The 15756-nt window shown below is 36.4% G+C and overlaps 1 protein-coding gene across 1 annotated transcript; it reads left to right on the plus strand.

The window, feature by feature from the left end:
• Positions 1–8380: 8380 nt before the first annotated feature.
• On the plus strand, positions 8381–10280 carry LOC126827781 (transcription factor HES-1-B). The gene is made up of 3 exons (XM_050557317.2): positions 8381–8558; positions 8705–8800; positions 9014–10280. Exons 1-3 carry the CDS (start codon positions 8508–8510, stop codon positions 9770–9772), a joined length of 906 nt encoding a protein of 301 aa, XP_050413274.1. The 5' UTR covers positions 8381–8507; the 3' UTR covers positions 9773–10280.
• The last annotated feature ends 5476 nt before the right edge of the window (positions 10281–15756 follow it).

A 15756-nucleotide genomic window follows, 5' to 3' on the forward strand; every position in this document is an offset into this window, starting at 1 on the left:
GCCCCCCAGACCCCTCCCCCAAAGATACATTGTCTCAGGAACCTGGCAACCCCCCTTCTGCAAATATCTTGGATCCGCCCCCCCCCCTCCACCTTTGACACCTTTCTTGCCAGTTACAGTTAATTTAGCCATAGAACATATACTAACTCTGAAGACTCTGTGATTATCAATTATATGTTATAGGTCATTTTCTTATTTAAATCATTTTAACTCTTTTTTTTTATTTTAAAACCTTAACCTCAATTGTTGTGTCTTTTAGGCCTAAAATTTTATTATTATTTTTAACAACGTTTATATCGAGAATGTACAATGTGTGGCACATAAATAAAACAATTTTTCATCTTCTTTATTGTTCACGTGCTCTTTGATTTAATGTCACTAAATGGTTCAGAAGTCTCTGTCTAGTATATCATAATAATACTATCTTCTTTCAAAAATATGTTATTAATGGAAAAGATGGAAAATAGTACCAATAATCGAATACAGAAATGTATTTTTAATATTTCAAGAAATTTAATTTATTTTTTCCTCGTACAGACACGACTGATCTTAATCGGGTTTCAAATACGTTTGTAAATACGCATGACAGTACGCATGTCAAATTGCCTGACGTTAATGCTGAATCTATAGCATATTTAATAAGTGAAACAAACTTTATGTTTTCTTGTCAATGACTGAAGCGGCAAATGATAAAGAATATGAGACATTTGTTAATGACTGAAGATCAGCCATTGTGTCTGATTCTTCACCTTTTGATTAATAACGGATTTAAAAGAATCGTTATCTGTTTTAAAAAGCGGCCGCCATTTGTAATAATCGTGACCCCGGTGACCTTAAGCCGATTAAAGTCAGCCAATCGGATTATGATTAGAGGTGCCGCTAGACGGCGATGTTGAAAGAGTTATGGAATCAAATTTGTCATTAATGAGGAGAGAGAGTAGTAATGGTTGGTTAATGACTGTATGGGGTTTTATTACTTATGATTTTATTCAATTATTCATGATCGCTCAGATTACATGCCCTTTCATTTCTGCTTTTGAAGTTTGTGAATGAAGATTATTTTAAAGATTTTGTTTCACTTTTTTTGATGTGTTGATAATAAAATCGATACAATCATAAAAAAAATATCAAAAGAAAGAACTGATAAAAAGCATTAAGAATATGACAAGTGTCCTATTGAAAGCGGCAAAACGAAAAATTCCACAAATTAAGATATCTATAGTACTCATGCAAATTCAATTTTTTGTTCAAATATTTGTGCAAAAGTGTTTTGCACTTCTCAATTCTATATTTCAAAGAAACAAATTAATGAATCGGCCTACCTTGATAATTTGACAGGTAGCTCCTGTCAGAAGTCGGTATATGTAGGCCTAATTATTACCGATTGGTGTCAAACGTGCCTTAGTACTGCTAAGACTTTACAAATGGTTACAATAAACTATACAATATCTGATCAGTTTTGCTTTACACTATTAAAAATGCATTATGCAAGAGCTAAATCTGCCTATTGCAGGTCTATCTTTAGGCTTTAAATGTTATATAAATTATTTTAATTACGCATTTATTAACTTGCCAAGGCCACAATCATCTCTCGATGCCATCGGATTCTCTAGATTTTCAACAAATTAAAACACGATTGGCGGTTGATAATTTGATTTTAAAAAATGGATAATAACAGCGGTAGCAATAACAATCTAGACTCCGCTATTCTCCAAAGAGCCCTAACGCCACTCACAATAAAGTAATTTGACTGTAATTTTCAAGACATTCCCTTTTCATTATCTAGTTTTTAATTTTAACTATTATAGGTAGAACTTTCAGCTCTTTATCTAAATCTTACATAATGCATCTTTAAGAATAGCCTGTAAAAGTAGGACAGGATTTTTTCTATAAAGAATTCAAATCAAACTTGCAAAGATAAATATATACTTTTAGTTTGTGCTCAATAGGAAATTGTGTATAACGTATAACTACTTTTCCGAGCCAAATAAATATATACTTTCGTGCAGTTTGTGCTCAATAGGAAATTGGGTATAACATACTACTTTTCCGCGCCATTCAAGCTAATATATGAGGAGGGATATTGCCCGCACAATGGTGCTCCGGTCTGAGCTTATTTCGATTATCAACTATCAGGGGATCTTTTACGTGCTATAAATGGTATTACAAGGAACCCCAATTTTCCATGCGAGGCCCTCCATTTTGGTCCATTGACAAGGGGGTGCAGGACAGACTGGAAAATCCCAAGAAAAACTTTCGACCAACTGTTCTGGTTTAGCATTGATATATTTGAAAAGTTCAAAAAGCTGACAAATTGTAAAATGGGAATCAAAGAAATAAATCGGACAATCAAGAACGTTTATTCACTTTTCTCTTTCTGTCCACTTTAAAATTAAAAACTGCTTCTTCTGTTTATTTTGATGAAATGAAATGGGGTTTAATATCCTACTGTTCAAATGAAGAGAGTGTGCTATAAGGGAAATATTGCCCGGGCAGCGGTGCTACGGCCTTCTCTTATTTCGAGTTCGTTTACGTGCCAATACACGGGAACTCTGTTTTTCGTCCCATATGAACGACTATACGTTGTCAGGTCCTCAATCCTACATCTCTGACAATGGGGATCACGCCGGAAAATCCCGATGAACTGTCTCCGCCAACGCAGGGATCGAACACGGGACCTCCAGGTTAGCGAGTCAAAGTCCTACTTACTGAGCCATCGTGACTCCCCAGTTTATTTTAAAGAATGGAAAGGAATTGGGTTTAGCGTCTTGTCGGCTAAATACTTCAGCTATTTTGAGACTAACTTGTGTAATTCGAACCCGACACATTTTAGTCTCGAATTCAATGTCGTCACCGCTTGACCCCCCCCCCCTTCCTATTTTATTCAATTATATTTTTTAAAACGGATATGTATATTTAAGAGTTGAATAGGTCGTACATTCATGGTAATCGAGCAATTATGTACTTGAACCCAGTGTAATTATGTATTTTTTCTCGTGTTTTTCAAAGGGCATAATCGAGCCAGTAAAATGTTTTTGCAATCCATGCTTTGTCTTTAAGGAATTTAATGAAATAATAAGCCTGCTGAATAACACATTCCCAAGTACGTTAATTCTTTCTAATTGTCAAACGAACGACCCTTTTATCTGCTGTTCAGGAATTAGCACATCTTTATCAAGGGAGAATTTAGCCTCAAGTGACAAGCTGGATAATCCAAATCTCCATTTTACACTAAACCGATAAAACGATGGGGAGCGTCACGCGCGAGATTTGGTAGATATGCAGCCAGCGGGGTATGATAGTCTTTCACATGGAAGAAAAAGTCTCATTGATGAGGGCTCTATCTATCTCACCGTGTAATGTACATGATAAATGAACGCCTCGTGCGATCAAAGTACGCCGACATCAAACCAGTCATTATTATCCACGTGGGGTCATTAAGCCACGAGGTTTGATTAGGGTGAGAATTGGGGATAATTTTCACAGATATTCGGTGTTTTTGAGTATCGATTTCAGGCTAATCTATGTACGCCATTGTTAGCCAACTTTTGAACCCCTAAATATCGACGGGGGAAAAATTAGCGGGAATAGTGAGTAGTTATTATAAGACAATGGTCTATTCTTAATCAGACTTGCATTATACCCCATCTACATGCTTATTTTATCAAATAAAACGAACCGACAATATAATTTAAGATATTTTAACATGATAATTTGGATATGAATACTCTCATTATAGCGGACTTTTGTCGGTTTATTATAGACTGAATTAATTTCACGTTGAGAACCAACATAAGCTTTCGGTTGATGGATAAATTTTGTAACACATTAAAAATTCAGCGTTTCATCTAACAAGATATATTTCCATGAAAACAATACAATAGAATTCAGTTGTATAAATTTTTCTCATCATGAACTAAATTGTTAAAAAATTTGAATCATAATTAAAAAAACAACAAAAAAAAACAAACAGTAAATATTATCCAAACTTAAACATGCATTATGCAAGAACTATATCTGCCTATTGCAGGTCTTTTTATGGGCCTGAAATGTTATTTTAATTCAAGACCATTAATCAACTCTCGGTGCCATAGTTATCCTACGCCTACGATATTTAGTGGATTTGAATACCTTTTTATGACGGATGATTTAAAGTAAAAATGGATAACCAAGTCTTTGTTTATTATCGCACCGACAGTCGTAATGACGTTCGAGACTAGCCTAAAATTGAATCGCTAATATCTGGGATTCAGAGTAAAGTAATTTGACTGAAATTTTCTGCATATTATATTTTTTAACTATTATAGCGAGAACTGTCAGCTCTTTATCTAATCTTCCATAATGCCCCCTAAATCCCCCTTTCTCATTGAATTATTTATTTTTCAGCAGGAATTCTGGTAGACTCAACTATTATTTTTAGATTAAGATTTTAGAGGAACTTTTATTTTGTAAGGGGAATTAGACATCTATCCATACTAATCATTTCTTAATAATTTGAATATGAATACTCGCTCTGGCTATTATTGAACTTTATAAGTTTATTAATGACTAAATTAATTTCACTTAGAGGACAAACAAGGTTTGGTAGATTTGGAAGTTTGGCTACTCGTTATCATAACATTCCATACAATTTTTGAAAACAAAACCTGTGGAAATTGTCAATATAAACAAATGAACAGCTTTTCAAATTGCACTAAAATCTGTTAGGATTTATCATTTTTAGACCGAAAATCTGGCCGAATCAAACCCCTTTATTTTCACAATCAACCTAAACGAAAAAAAAAATTTTGTTTCGAAAACATTTTTTTTTTTTATCTTTTTCATGTTTTTATGTCAATATGTCTATATTTTAATTTTCAAGCAATACCATTTCTGTAAATGTATACTGCTTAATAAATGTAAATCAATGTATGTCATCAATTTAAATATTATTATAAATAATTTTAATGTCAGACGAAAACAATTAAGAAACATTTAAACAAAAATTTAGGGAATCGTTTTTCCCACGGAAAATCGGCGAACATTGTCAATAGCAATTAATCAATAATCAGAAAGTCGTACGTTTAATTGTTTTAAGGTGTTTAGATTTAAATGGCGACGACGCCAAGGTTGTTACGGCTGTCTTCTGACCGAGATTATGTTATTAGCGTGTACCTACCATTACTTATTGCCTATTTACGAATAGACATCAAAGGAGATCCGCCCATTCACGCACAATTAAAACTAGTGGAGCCATCTTGGATCAATATTATGATTTAAAGTGTAAATGAATGTAAACAAGAGTAGAACTAACAATAGATAAGGCAAAAGGTGTAAATTTGTTGTGATAGAAATCTGTGGTCTAAACAGATTCAATCAGACATAACAAGAAAAAAAATTCTCGTGGATTTTGTTACGTGCATTCTCCCATGACGTGTCTTCTTTTATAAGTAATTCAAACTTTAACCTCGATATCAAATCAAATTTAAAAGAAAAACATACCAGTTGGTCTTACCCTGTGATATTACCCTGGATGGAAATTGATGTAATATCCACATAATTAGACAGTCCGATATTAATTTGTAAAATTGACTCTAAAAGCAATGAAATGAAATGGGGTTTAACGTCCTACTGTTCGGCTCCTAACCTGGGCTAATGAAGACGGGCATACGCCATACAGTATGCTATAAGGGTAATTGCCAAGTGATCTTTTACGTGCACGCCAATGTATACACGGGACCTCGGTTTTTCCCGAACGACTAGACAGCTGTCCTTGTCAGGCCCTCCATCCTGCATCACTGACAAGGGGAAACCACGCCGGAAAGACTCTAAAAGCGGTCTTACAATCGTATTAAGTGAATAGTCATAACCCGCAAATGTTTACTCTAAAAGCGGTGTTACAATCGAATTAAATAAATAGTCACAATCTGTTCGATTTGAACAAGTTTTGGAATAAAACTTCTACTGGTGTGTTTGTTAATTGTGAGGGGAGGGGGGCATGAGCAAAATATGATCTTTGGTCAACTGACGAGGTAATGGTGAAGGTCTAAAAGCACAAATTTTCCACACCCTCCTCTACCCAATCCTCATTCCCCAACCGAAATGTATCTTTTAGTTAGGAAATTAAAAAATAAGTTTAAATTGACACGAGTCCTGTTATACTTCATTTTGAAACTCAGTACAAATATTTACAATGATACCCAAGTCGTTCAATAAACATTCACTTCCCTTTCAACGAAACATATCCTTTCCCGCCAAATTTTGTTTCTGTCTCGTGCCTGAGATCGTGTTTCGAATTAAGATGGTGCGTGCTCCTGTGTGGTTTCACGAGGATCATATCCCATATGGGCGATAACATCTAACAGCCATTGAAAGATGGTCTTCTTTCACTACGGTAAACTAAAAGTTAACAAAACAAAAAACATCCTTATAAATATATTATACCTATATAGAATCCATGTAATTTCTGTGATCTTTTGGAAAACATTTTAAAATGAAATTTGAATTATTAAAGGGAGGGAGTGATCTTATGATCTACAGCACACCACGTTAAACCACTCGCCAACAAACAACCATCGAATTAAGACCTACCGAGTCCCGACAAGCGATCACAATCAGGATTCTTTATTCCTTAGTTACAGAGGAGGTTTTTCTTTCTCGTTTTTTCGTAATATTATTACCCAACATCTCCAAATTACATGCATAATGTGGCGGGGTAGATTGGTCAAAATTCGTGCACAATACAATAATATCTGAAACAATCACTATTATCAATGTCAATTTTACCCCCAAAAAAGTAAAAACAAAATGGACACGATTTTTGGAATTTCAGGAATAAAATATGGCAAAACGTGTGATCAATCAGACAGAACAATTTATTTGAAATTCTTGAGTTGTGAGAGATTGTCATATAAAGCAAGGTTCCCACACCGTGTTGTAATCTTATCCCAAAATAAATTTCAAGTTATTTTTAAACGACAGATGATTTCAGAGAAAACTTATCAGTCCATCTGCTTAACAAATAACTATTTTAGTTTCCCACGACTAAAGAGCCGCGTATATGGGCGACAATTGACATTGCATTACTTTTTGTCTCGATTGCTTAGACACTTATTATAAAGACTTTAAAGAGGATATGCATTAGAGTTGCGGGACTGAAGGCTATTTGCATTTCTAGACTAAGCTTTATTGAACAAAATTATTTGATTTTACGACAATAGACACAATTACTTTACCGTGAAATCTTATGTCTGGGTTATTAAAGAGTAAATCTTTCCTGACGCTCCACTCGAGATGTTTGTTAAACTTATTATAGAGCGATTATGTAAGACTGTCAACACGTCGAGGCGGTTTTATAATGTCAACTCATAGCCTGGTCTAAAATCAACATTACACCAATTCTGACATAATAGACCTGCTTTAGAATGTCTTCATTCAATAAAATGGGGTTTAATTTTTCTTCTCTGCACCAACTGGACTAATGAAAACGGGCATCATTTCAATAAATATGCGTATTAGCATATGCAAAGTCAATTAGTTAGGTAAGTACCCTGGCCCAATTTAAAAGAAAAATTAAGTATTTATTATATTATAGACTAAATTAATGTGTCTTGCATTCTGTTAATTTTCCGATAGAAAAACAACTTTTGGACAAAGGCCCCCACCCCGACCCCCTAGACCGAGCTAATTGCTACCAGGTAAAAACAAATTTATGCAATTCTCAGATATCGTCATCCATACTTATATACAAGTGCATTTCAGAAAAAAAAAAAAAAACTCTTTTTTTTTTTTTTTTTTTGATCCAATATACATTGTGTCAATTACATATAGATTACTATCTCAATCTTTTGTCCGCTAAGTTTGTCACGATGTTGTGTATAAAGACCAACCTAGTTTTTTTTTTGTTTTTTTTAAAAAGCAACATTAAATATGGTAAACACAATAAAAGAACAGCGATGTTTAGAAAACCATCGATGCATGAAAATTGAATATCATTACTACATACTGTATTTTAATAAACAGGTCTTATACCTATCGCTTTTCATTTCGATAGAATACATTAAATGTATTTTTGTCTTAGGGGTTTTTGTGCGATCGTGTATCACAAAGGTTGTTTTTTGTGAAGGAATGTTTAATTAGTTTCTGGTGGCTACCTAGGGCAACTGGGCCGTGAAAAATAGAAGATTTTAACCAAGTTTTCCCACACTGCGATCCCCTCGTCCCCAGACACGTGTTTGTGTTTACTGGGCTTTACATTCCACTCGACTTTACACAAGTCACAAGGAACATCTGCTCGGTAGCCAATCAGCGTCCACTTGTCGCATGCCGATACAAACTCCCGCGATAATCCTCGCCGCCGATTGGTCGAAATTCCTTTACTGACCGTGGGAATGTGCGATCTTTCGCCTTCACACATAAAGTTTATGGCGTGTGCTGGACCGTATAAAATCTCAACAAGTTGTTGAAATTGACAGACTTCTTCTAAACTTTGAACAGTAAACATCGCCTAGCTTTTTAAAACATTAAGAATGACTGAAAGTATGACAACACCGACTCGACCGGGTCCTTATAATCGAAGGGTAAGTCAACTAAATTTTTAGATTGTGACAATAATGTTTCATATTTCAGTGACAGTAATGTAATTACGTAACAGTATATTTTAAAACTTAAAGTGAATTGTTCGCTGTCTTCTTTATTTTTACTATTTTTTTCTCTTTTTTAACAGACAAACAAACCACTTGTTGAGAAAAGACGAAGAGCTAGAATAAATGATTGTCTTGGAGAATTAAAGACATTAGTATTACAAGCCATGAAACAAGATGTAAGTATATATATTCTGTGTATATTTTGATAATTAATTTATCACATATTTTACATACGTACTACACCATTTTATATTTTTCTACTTTCATTTTAAGATGAAATTGTTAGTTTAATGGTTGTATATTTGAATTAAACTTAATTGATATTTGTTTATTTATAATATTGAGATTTACTTCATAAATCTTATGGTATTTTTTCTGTATTTTTTCAGAGTGCTCAAATATCCCGTTTAGAAAAAGCCGATATATTAGAAATGACCGTCAAGTATTTACATCACGTACAAAGGCAACAGCCGACATCTTCTATGGTGAACACCCCACAGAGTGCCGCCAAATATCGTGCTGGTTTCACAGAATGCGCTAGTGAAGTTATGAGATATATGTCCAATATACAAGGAGTTAACCCAGAAGTTAGCACAAAACTCACTGGTCACTTAGCTGGATGCCTTTCAATGGTGAACTCAGCCACCCAGATGGCTCACGTCAGACCCCGAGAGATGACCACCACCACTACAGTAGTCCCTCCATCAACACCATCCCCGGTTAAAACAGATATCTATAACCGACCCCTCCAAATCCAGATTCCTGATAATAAGTTAAAAGTGTCACGTGACTGTAAACAACAAACAGGACATGCTATGTTGTTGATGCCGATCAACCCTCAGTTACAACCTCTTAAAAGTGTCACCTCGGAGCCTCATGTTGTGTCACCTGTACGTCATGTGTCTTCCAGCTTTTCTTACAATGGACTTAAAAACATCACAAACACTTATGTGTCTCCTTCACCAAACAGTCTGACAACAGATGTGAAGAAACAGCGACTCTCATTCTCCCCGGATAGTCGCTCACCTTCCGGATCTCCTCATAGCACCCACAGTTTAGCACCAAAGCACCTGTACGATCCCATCAGCCCCGTGTATTCACCACCACAGTGTTCATTCCAAGAGGAAAAGTTATGGCGTCCCTGGTAACCGAGTAACATCGGCACCATAACAAACATTAAGAAATCCATTATACGTGTCATCCATAAACTTTTACATCGATGTGATATACAGTGTCATAATAGTAACTCATAATCCATGTCTCGGAATAGAAAAGCAACGACTATACAGAAAAACAGTGTTTAACACCCGAACTCACCGAATGATGCATTATAACGCATTGTATCACGATTCGCCATATTGTGTGACGCGGGTGAGAAAAACAAATTTATTGGGATAAACACACACTGTGTTTAACACCCGAACACGCATAATTATATAACGATCCGCCATATTATGTGAGTCGGGTGAGAAAAACAAACCCGAATTCATTTTAAATTTTGCATGTTTTTTTTTAACATGTGGATACCAGAACTGTGTGAAAACTCGATTAAATCTGCCAAACTTTTTTTTATTGTGATAAATCATGAAACAAGTGCTCTTTTTTATACATATATATTTTTTTATGTTTTTGATACATTAAATTTCTTAAATCTTTTATATATGAATTGTTGGTTTGTAACAAATAATGTACTTGGGTGAAATGTGGGACATTTTGACCAAATAGGTTTTTAACCCTAATATAACCAGTTTATAGCCGAAAAGACCGTCAACCATTTAAGGCATGTAGAAAACGACTACTGGGTTACCAATCTTTGCTCTGCCCCTGGGTATCACTGGTTATGAGCCCTCCCCACCCCCAGCTCCCTTGCCAGCTGTTTACCTCAATATATTTATTATGCCCTCGAGAGAGAACCCCGCCCCACCCCTGTACTTGGAGAGAACTATAGAATATATCTGATTGTCATTGGGACACAAAGCTTTGTTAGAATCGGGAATCACCGTGTTGTATTAGAACATGCATAGGCTTACGTCAGTGACTTGGCATAATCGGGAATCACCGTGTCGTATCAGAACTTGACATAATGGAACGCCTTTCAGTTGGAGAGGAAGAGGTCAGATGTGGCGAGGGACGGAGTTGTTGGTTGAATGAGATCTAATATTCAATGCTTCTGGTATTATCAGAATTGAGATCAATCTTAAAAACTGTTGTATGGTTTGAGAGCTGTGGAAGGTCTAATTATATATTACCCCAACACCCTTCATTTCGTTTCTTCATAGAAAATACATATTTCTAAAACTTATTTTTATTCCAAAGTTATCAGAAGACGAAATTAAACCAGACACACTGTTTCAATCCTTCTAGATCCTTATTATGGCTCGCTTTTATTGAATCCTCGAGATATCTTGGAAAACCCCAAACAATAGCCCAAATTTGTTTCTTTTCTCATAGTTTTGATTTTTATTGAACGTGTTTAATAATATATAAGATCATCCGATGAACGCGAGTCCTAGATTGAAAGAAAAATAAATTCCCATGGTACGGTTAATGTCAGTTTGCCATATGGCGCACACAAGTTAACAAGGGGGAGTAAATACCTATACATAAAGAACAGTTTTATTTTTTACAATCCCAGACTCTCAAATACAGTTAGAGGGAGGAGTTTTCCCACAACGTCACGTCGACAAAGATTATGGCTTTGGCACGCGCTACTATTCTCTTTTACCACTTGTAGCGCGTGATTGACATTCGGGGCACTCGAGTGTTGCGACATTTGACCCCTCTTGACTTTCCACCAATCATCGGCGAGGGATTTCAACCCCTTGAGCGCGCGCACGCGATTTGTTTTGGCAAGGGATTGTGAGCCCGTGGGAAAAGAGGGAAGAGAATAAAAAAAACCTATATAAATAAGCTGTGGGTATTATACCAGCTACTTGACAGTCGTGTCATATTACTATAGAAAATTGTATAGAGATTATTATGACTCATCTAATCATATCTAACAGATCTAGCCCTATACACAAAATATACCCCCGTGTGCACCAGAGCTTACCAACGGTATTTAAGATTTAAATATAATTTGAAAGCTAACTGTCTTTATTATCACAAAAGAAATTCACAATATGTCTTGTAAACTTCATTTGGCATGGGAAAAGTTGGTATCATAATTCATGTATGTTCCAGAAAGACAATGACCTGCATTTTGACTACAAGTAGAAGAGAGAGTCCATATATTTCCCAAATGAAAAGTAACCTTTACTTTAATAACATATGAACTTAAGCCAAATACACTTTTCAGAAAATGGTGTCCAACGGGGGCATGGTCTGTGGAAAAACTCAAGTAATATTTATTTTGCATAAAGCCAAATAACGGTAAATACGTTTTTGAAGCTTACCAAAAACTACATTTAGACATTTAGTGATTATAGCTGGAACCTATTTCATTATAAAATAAATATCAAAACTTCACTAATTAAATAAAACAGACAATTTATTTAATAGAGTCAGCATTTATCAGGAACTATAACTCTAGACGTATCACATGTCGTAAATCGATGCTCGTTATCAGCACGTGCAACCGATTAGACAGTGATTCCACACCATCTTGACACGTGACATGGCAAGAAATACATCATGCACGCAAGCTACCATGTATTGGAATGTCGTTTAATGAAAAATGTCCGTAATTGCTCTCAACTGACGCTTTCAATATCTTTTGTCTAACTGCCATCTTCAAACAAATACTGATGGCAACCATGCGTATGACACTAGCGTCATCGATTTTCCATGTGCCTGTTTATTAGGCACGTGACGGTCGTCTGCGGCTCGAGTGTGGTCAATCTGACGATAAAATATGTAAAGAGGTTGAAAGGTTACAATTTGATTCTTTAAAAGATATCTGTCAAAGCCAAGTATCCGGAACGGTTGTCTTAAGAGACATCTTGGCAGATAAGGGATATATAAATATACGTGTTATGTAAATAAACCCCCAAAACTAGTACATACAGTGGCGTAAAGAGGGGGGGGGTGGCCCCGGGCGCCCATTTCCACCCATTTCCGGAGGGCATCCAGGCCCTGTCAATAACAATGCTTTTCCAGGGTGACTGGGGTCATGGAGGATGAGTCAATCTTGTGGTCAGCATGGTTACCTAATGCCACTTATCCTTTTTTTTGTTGAGTGCCAAGTGTGAAATGAAAATTATTTTTTTTGAATTTTAAAATGAACGCTGTTAATTTTGGTAGACAAGCTGCACTACATGATGTGAATAATCTGCTTTTACATATTTGTCATGTCTGCCTCACTCACATTTCCGAGTACATGTACGTGCCCTACCTATGCTTTAGTTAGCCCCAACCTCTGTACGCCACTGAGTAGATAATGCCTGGGTGTGAGGCACATCAAAGACTGTACAATAAGGAGACGAATTGTGTGGATAGGGGTCAATATAAAGTATAAAAGTTACATAATATGTGCATTTGAGATAGTTTTTTTCGAAATTTATGAAAAACAAATGTATGTATTGTCAGCGACCAGCGTACGTGAAAACTAGAAGTGCCTATAGCGACCCACCCCCTTCCGCGAATATATAATAGTAACAACCACTGGTTATGATCCAGTGCCTCATCCGTGTATTCTCCGTAAAAATATTTAGGCTTATACCTGAAGCCTATCATTGATTCGGTTCGGATTGAAAAAAAATTAGTCGAATACAAAAAAAAACAAAAACAAAAAAAATATATATATATTACCAGGCCACTGTCTAAAACCCCGCAACAGATATTTTGTCCGAGTATGAAATGATGTGACATGGAATTTAACGTTCTACTTTTCTCCACCAACCGGACAAAAGAGGTAAATTTTGTCCGGACTGCTGTTACGGGTTCTTTTACATGAGCGCCGATGTGTACACGGGACGTCGATTTTCTTCCTATCCTAACGACTAGACACAGTTCCTTGCAAGGCTATCCATGTAGACAAGTGGTCGGTTGAAGGCTGCGTTAGTCCAGAGCTAAGGGAACTTATCTCGAATTCCGGCGTGGGTCAAGAAGAATCTCGTGAATTTTCACGCCCGATCTCGGCGGTATAGCGCTTGCGGGACTGAAAAATAAGGTGTTGCCTAGACATTCGGATAAGACAAAAACAACTAGGCCCACCCGTGAAAACATCGTCCGCGCAAAATCACCTTCCTTGCATAGCAAACGCTACCATAGAAACAAAAACAGTATGTTAGTCTCAAGATTACCCAATCCAGTTAACGCCACACATGGAGCTAATTACGGAAATTTTGACAGGACAGCGACGTTCCCCCTACTCTGGATGAAATTCCAATACACGGGGTATCGGTTTTTCGTCCCATCGGAAGGACTCGTCGCTGACACGCAGTAGTGACAAATAGGTGAAATCAGACTGGAAAATCTGGAGGACTCCCTGTTAGTGAACAAGCGCCATACCCACTCAACCATCGCGGTTGCTTGATTCTTATGGTTACAATTTATAATTTTGTCATCTGAACACACCATCTTTGGTAGGACTACAATGTGATTAAAACCATAGGCGTACGGGGAAATTTTTGACCGGGGGGGGGGGGGGGGGGGCGGTGGTGGTTGGTGCCCAAAAAATGTAGTTAGGTTCTTAGTATGTTACATAATAATAATATATTCGCTGTTAAAATGGACACATTCAAGAAGACAATATTTTTTTTATACAACTTTTACAAAGTACAGTTGTGTGCCCAAATTTTCAAAGCATTTGGTGCCCAAAATGGGGGGGGGGGTGCGGCCGCCCCCCCCCCCCCCCGCCCCCCCAGCTCGTACGCCTATAGTTCAAAATTTCGTTTTTACTAGTGTAGGCCATCGAAAGTATAAAAAACAAAACGAGATATAGATCTATATTTTAATTAGATTGTCTTTGGTAAGACAGAAAACTGTTGACCATTCGAAGACTTTCGGTATTTGGTGCTAAATATGGTATGAATTTATGGGTATATCAGAAAAATATCTAATGTTTATGGAAATTATTTATTGTTGCTCTATCCACCCTTATTTATTTTCTGCATATTACAGTTATTTATTCTGTATTAACCTAAAACAAATATCCATCACTTGTCAGCAGATATTCGCTGACATCTTTCCACGAGTTATAGCGATAATATCAAATCAAAGTTTGGTTCTAATGTGGTTTATACCTTATCAGACTTGACTAATCAAGTCACATAGAATTCCAATTAGGTATATTTAACGCATTCCCAGTTGTAAATACGGGGACTGGGTTTTCCGTGCCACCTTAAAGGTCCATGGAAATACCAGAGAGCTTTCTTGGCCAGCATGTAGTTGGAGCTTTATACCCCAACCGATTGATTCAAAAGGTGTCCATATGTAATATTAGCATATAAAAACAATATTTACAAACGTCTTGCCACTGCAGTATTGTTGAGATATTTGAAACCTGAATATAGGTATATTGGTTTATTAAAATAACGTATACTGAGCGAGTATGTATACAGTCGTGTCGGCTGATACAGCGATATGGGTCGTATTATTGTAACTGGACACTAAGCCCGGTTTAAAAGAAAGAGTACGACATCGCTTTGCTCGGACACGTTTTTATCGTTAAAGTTTCCAGTTTCAATCCGTTTTCAAATTGTCTCTAATTTACCTAAGGAAACTCCCTCTCTGACGCCGGTGATTGGCGCGGAATATATATTCCCAGCCTCTGGACAAGATTTGACTGAGGTTTGTGTTATGGAACGCCTTTCTTAAAAAACACAATTATAATTAGGAGCATAATATTTGAAGAAATAAAAAAAATCGAGAACAGATAAATTAGATTTTTTGTTGGGCCTATGTACATTTGACGCGGGTTGACTAGTATAGGGATATGTATGAACTATGAAGGACAATCTCTGTGCCCTCATTCGGTCCACGATCGCGGGTCCCATTTATACTCCTGATTGTTGCATTCGATAGAGCCCCTTTTATACCCAACAGGACTACTTGGGTAATTTTGACTTTGGTATAAACCCCACTGGTAGACATCCATTTGTTTATTGTACCACCAGGTCGCCAGGAAATACGAGATCATTCATACATTAGTGGCTGTCTTTAAAATGGACTGACTCTGATTCATTCGTAC

This window comes from Patella vulgata, chromosome 7 (assembly GCF_932274485.2).
Source record: "Patella vulgata chromosome 7, xgPatVulg1.2, whole genome shotgun sequence".
Taxonomy (NCBI): Eukaryota; Metazoa; Mollusca; class Gastropoda; family Patellidae; genus Patella; species Patella vulgata.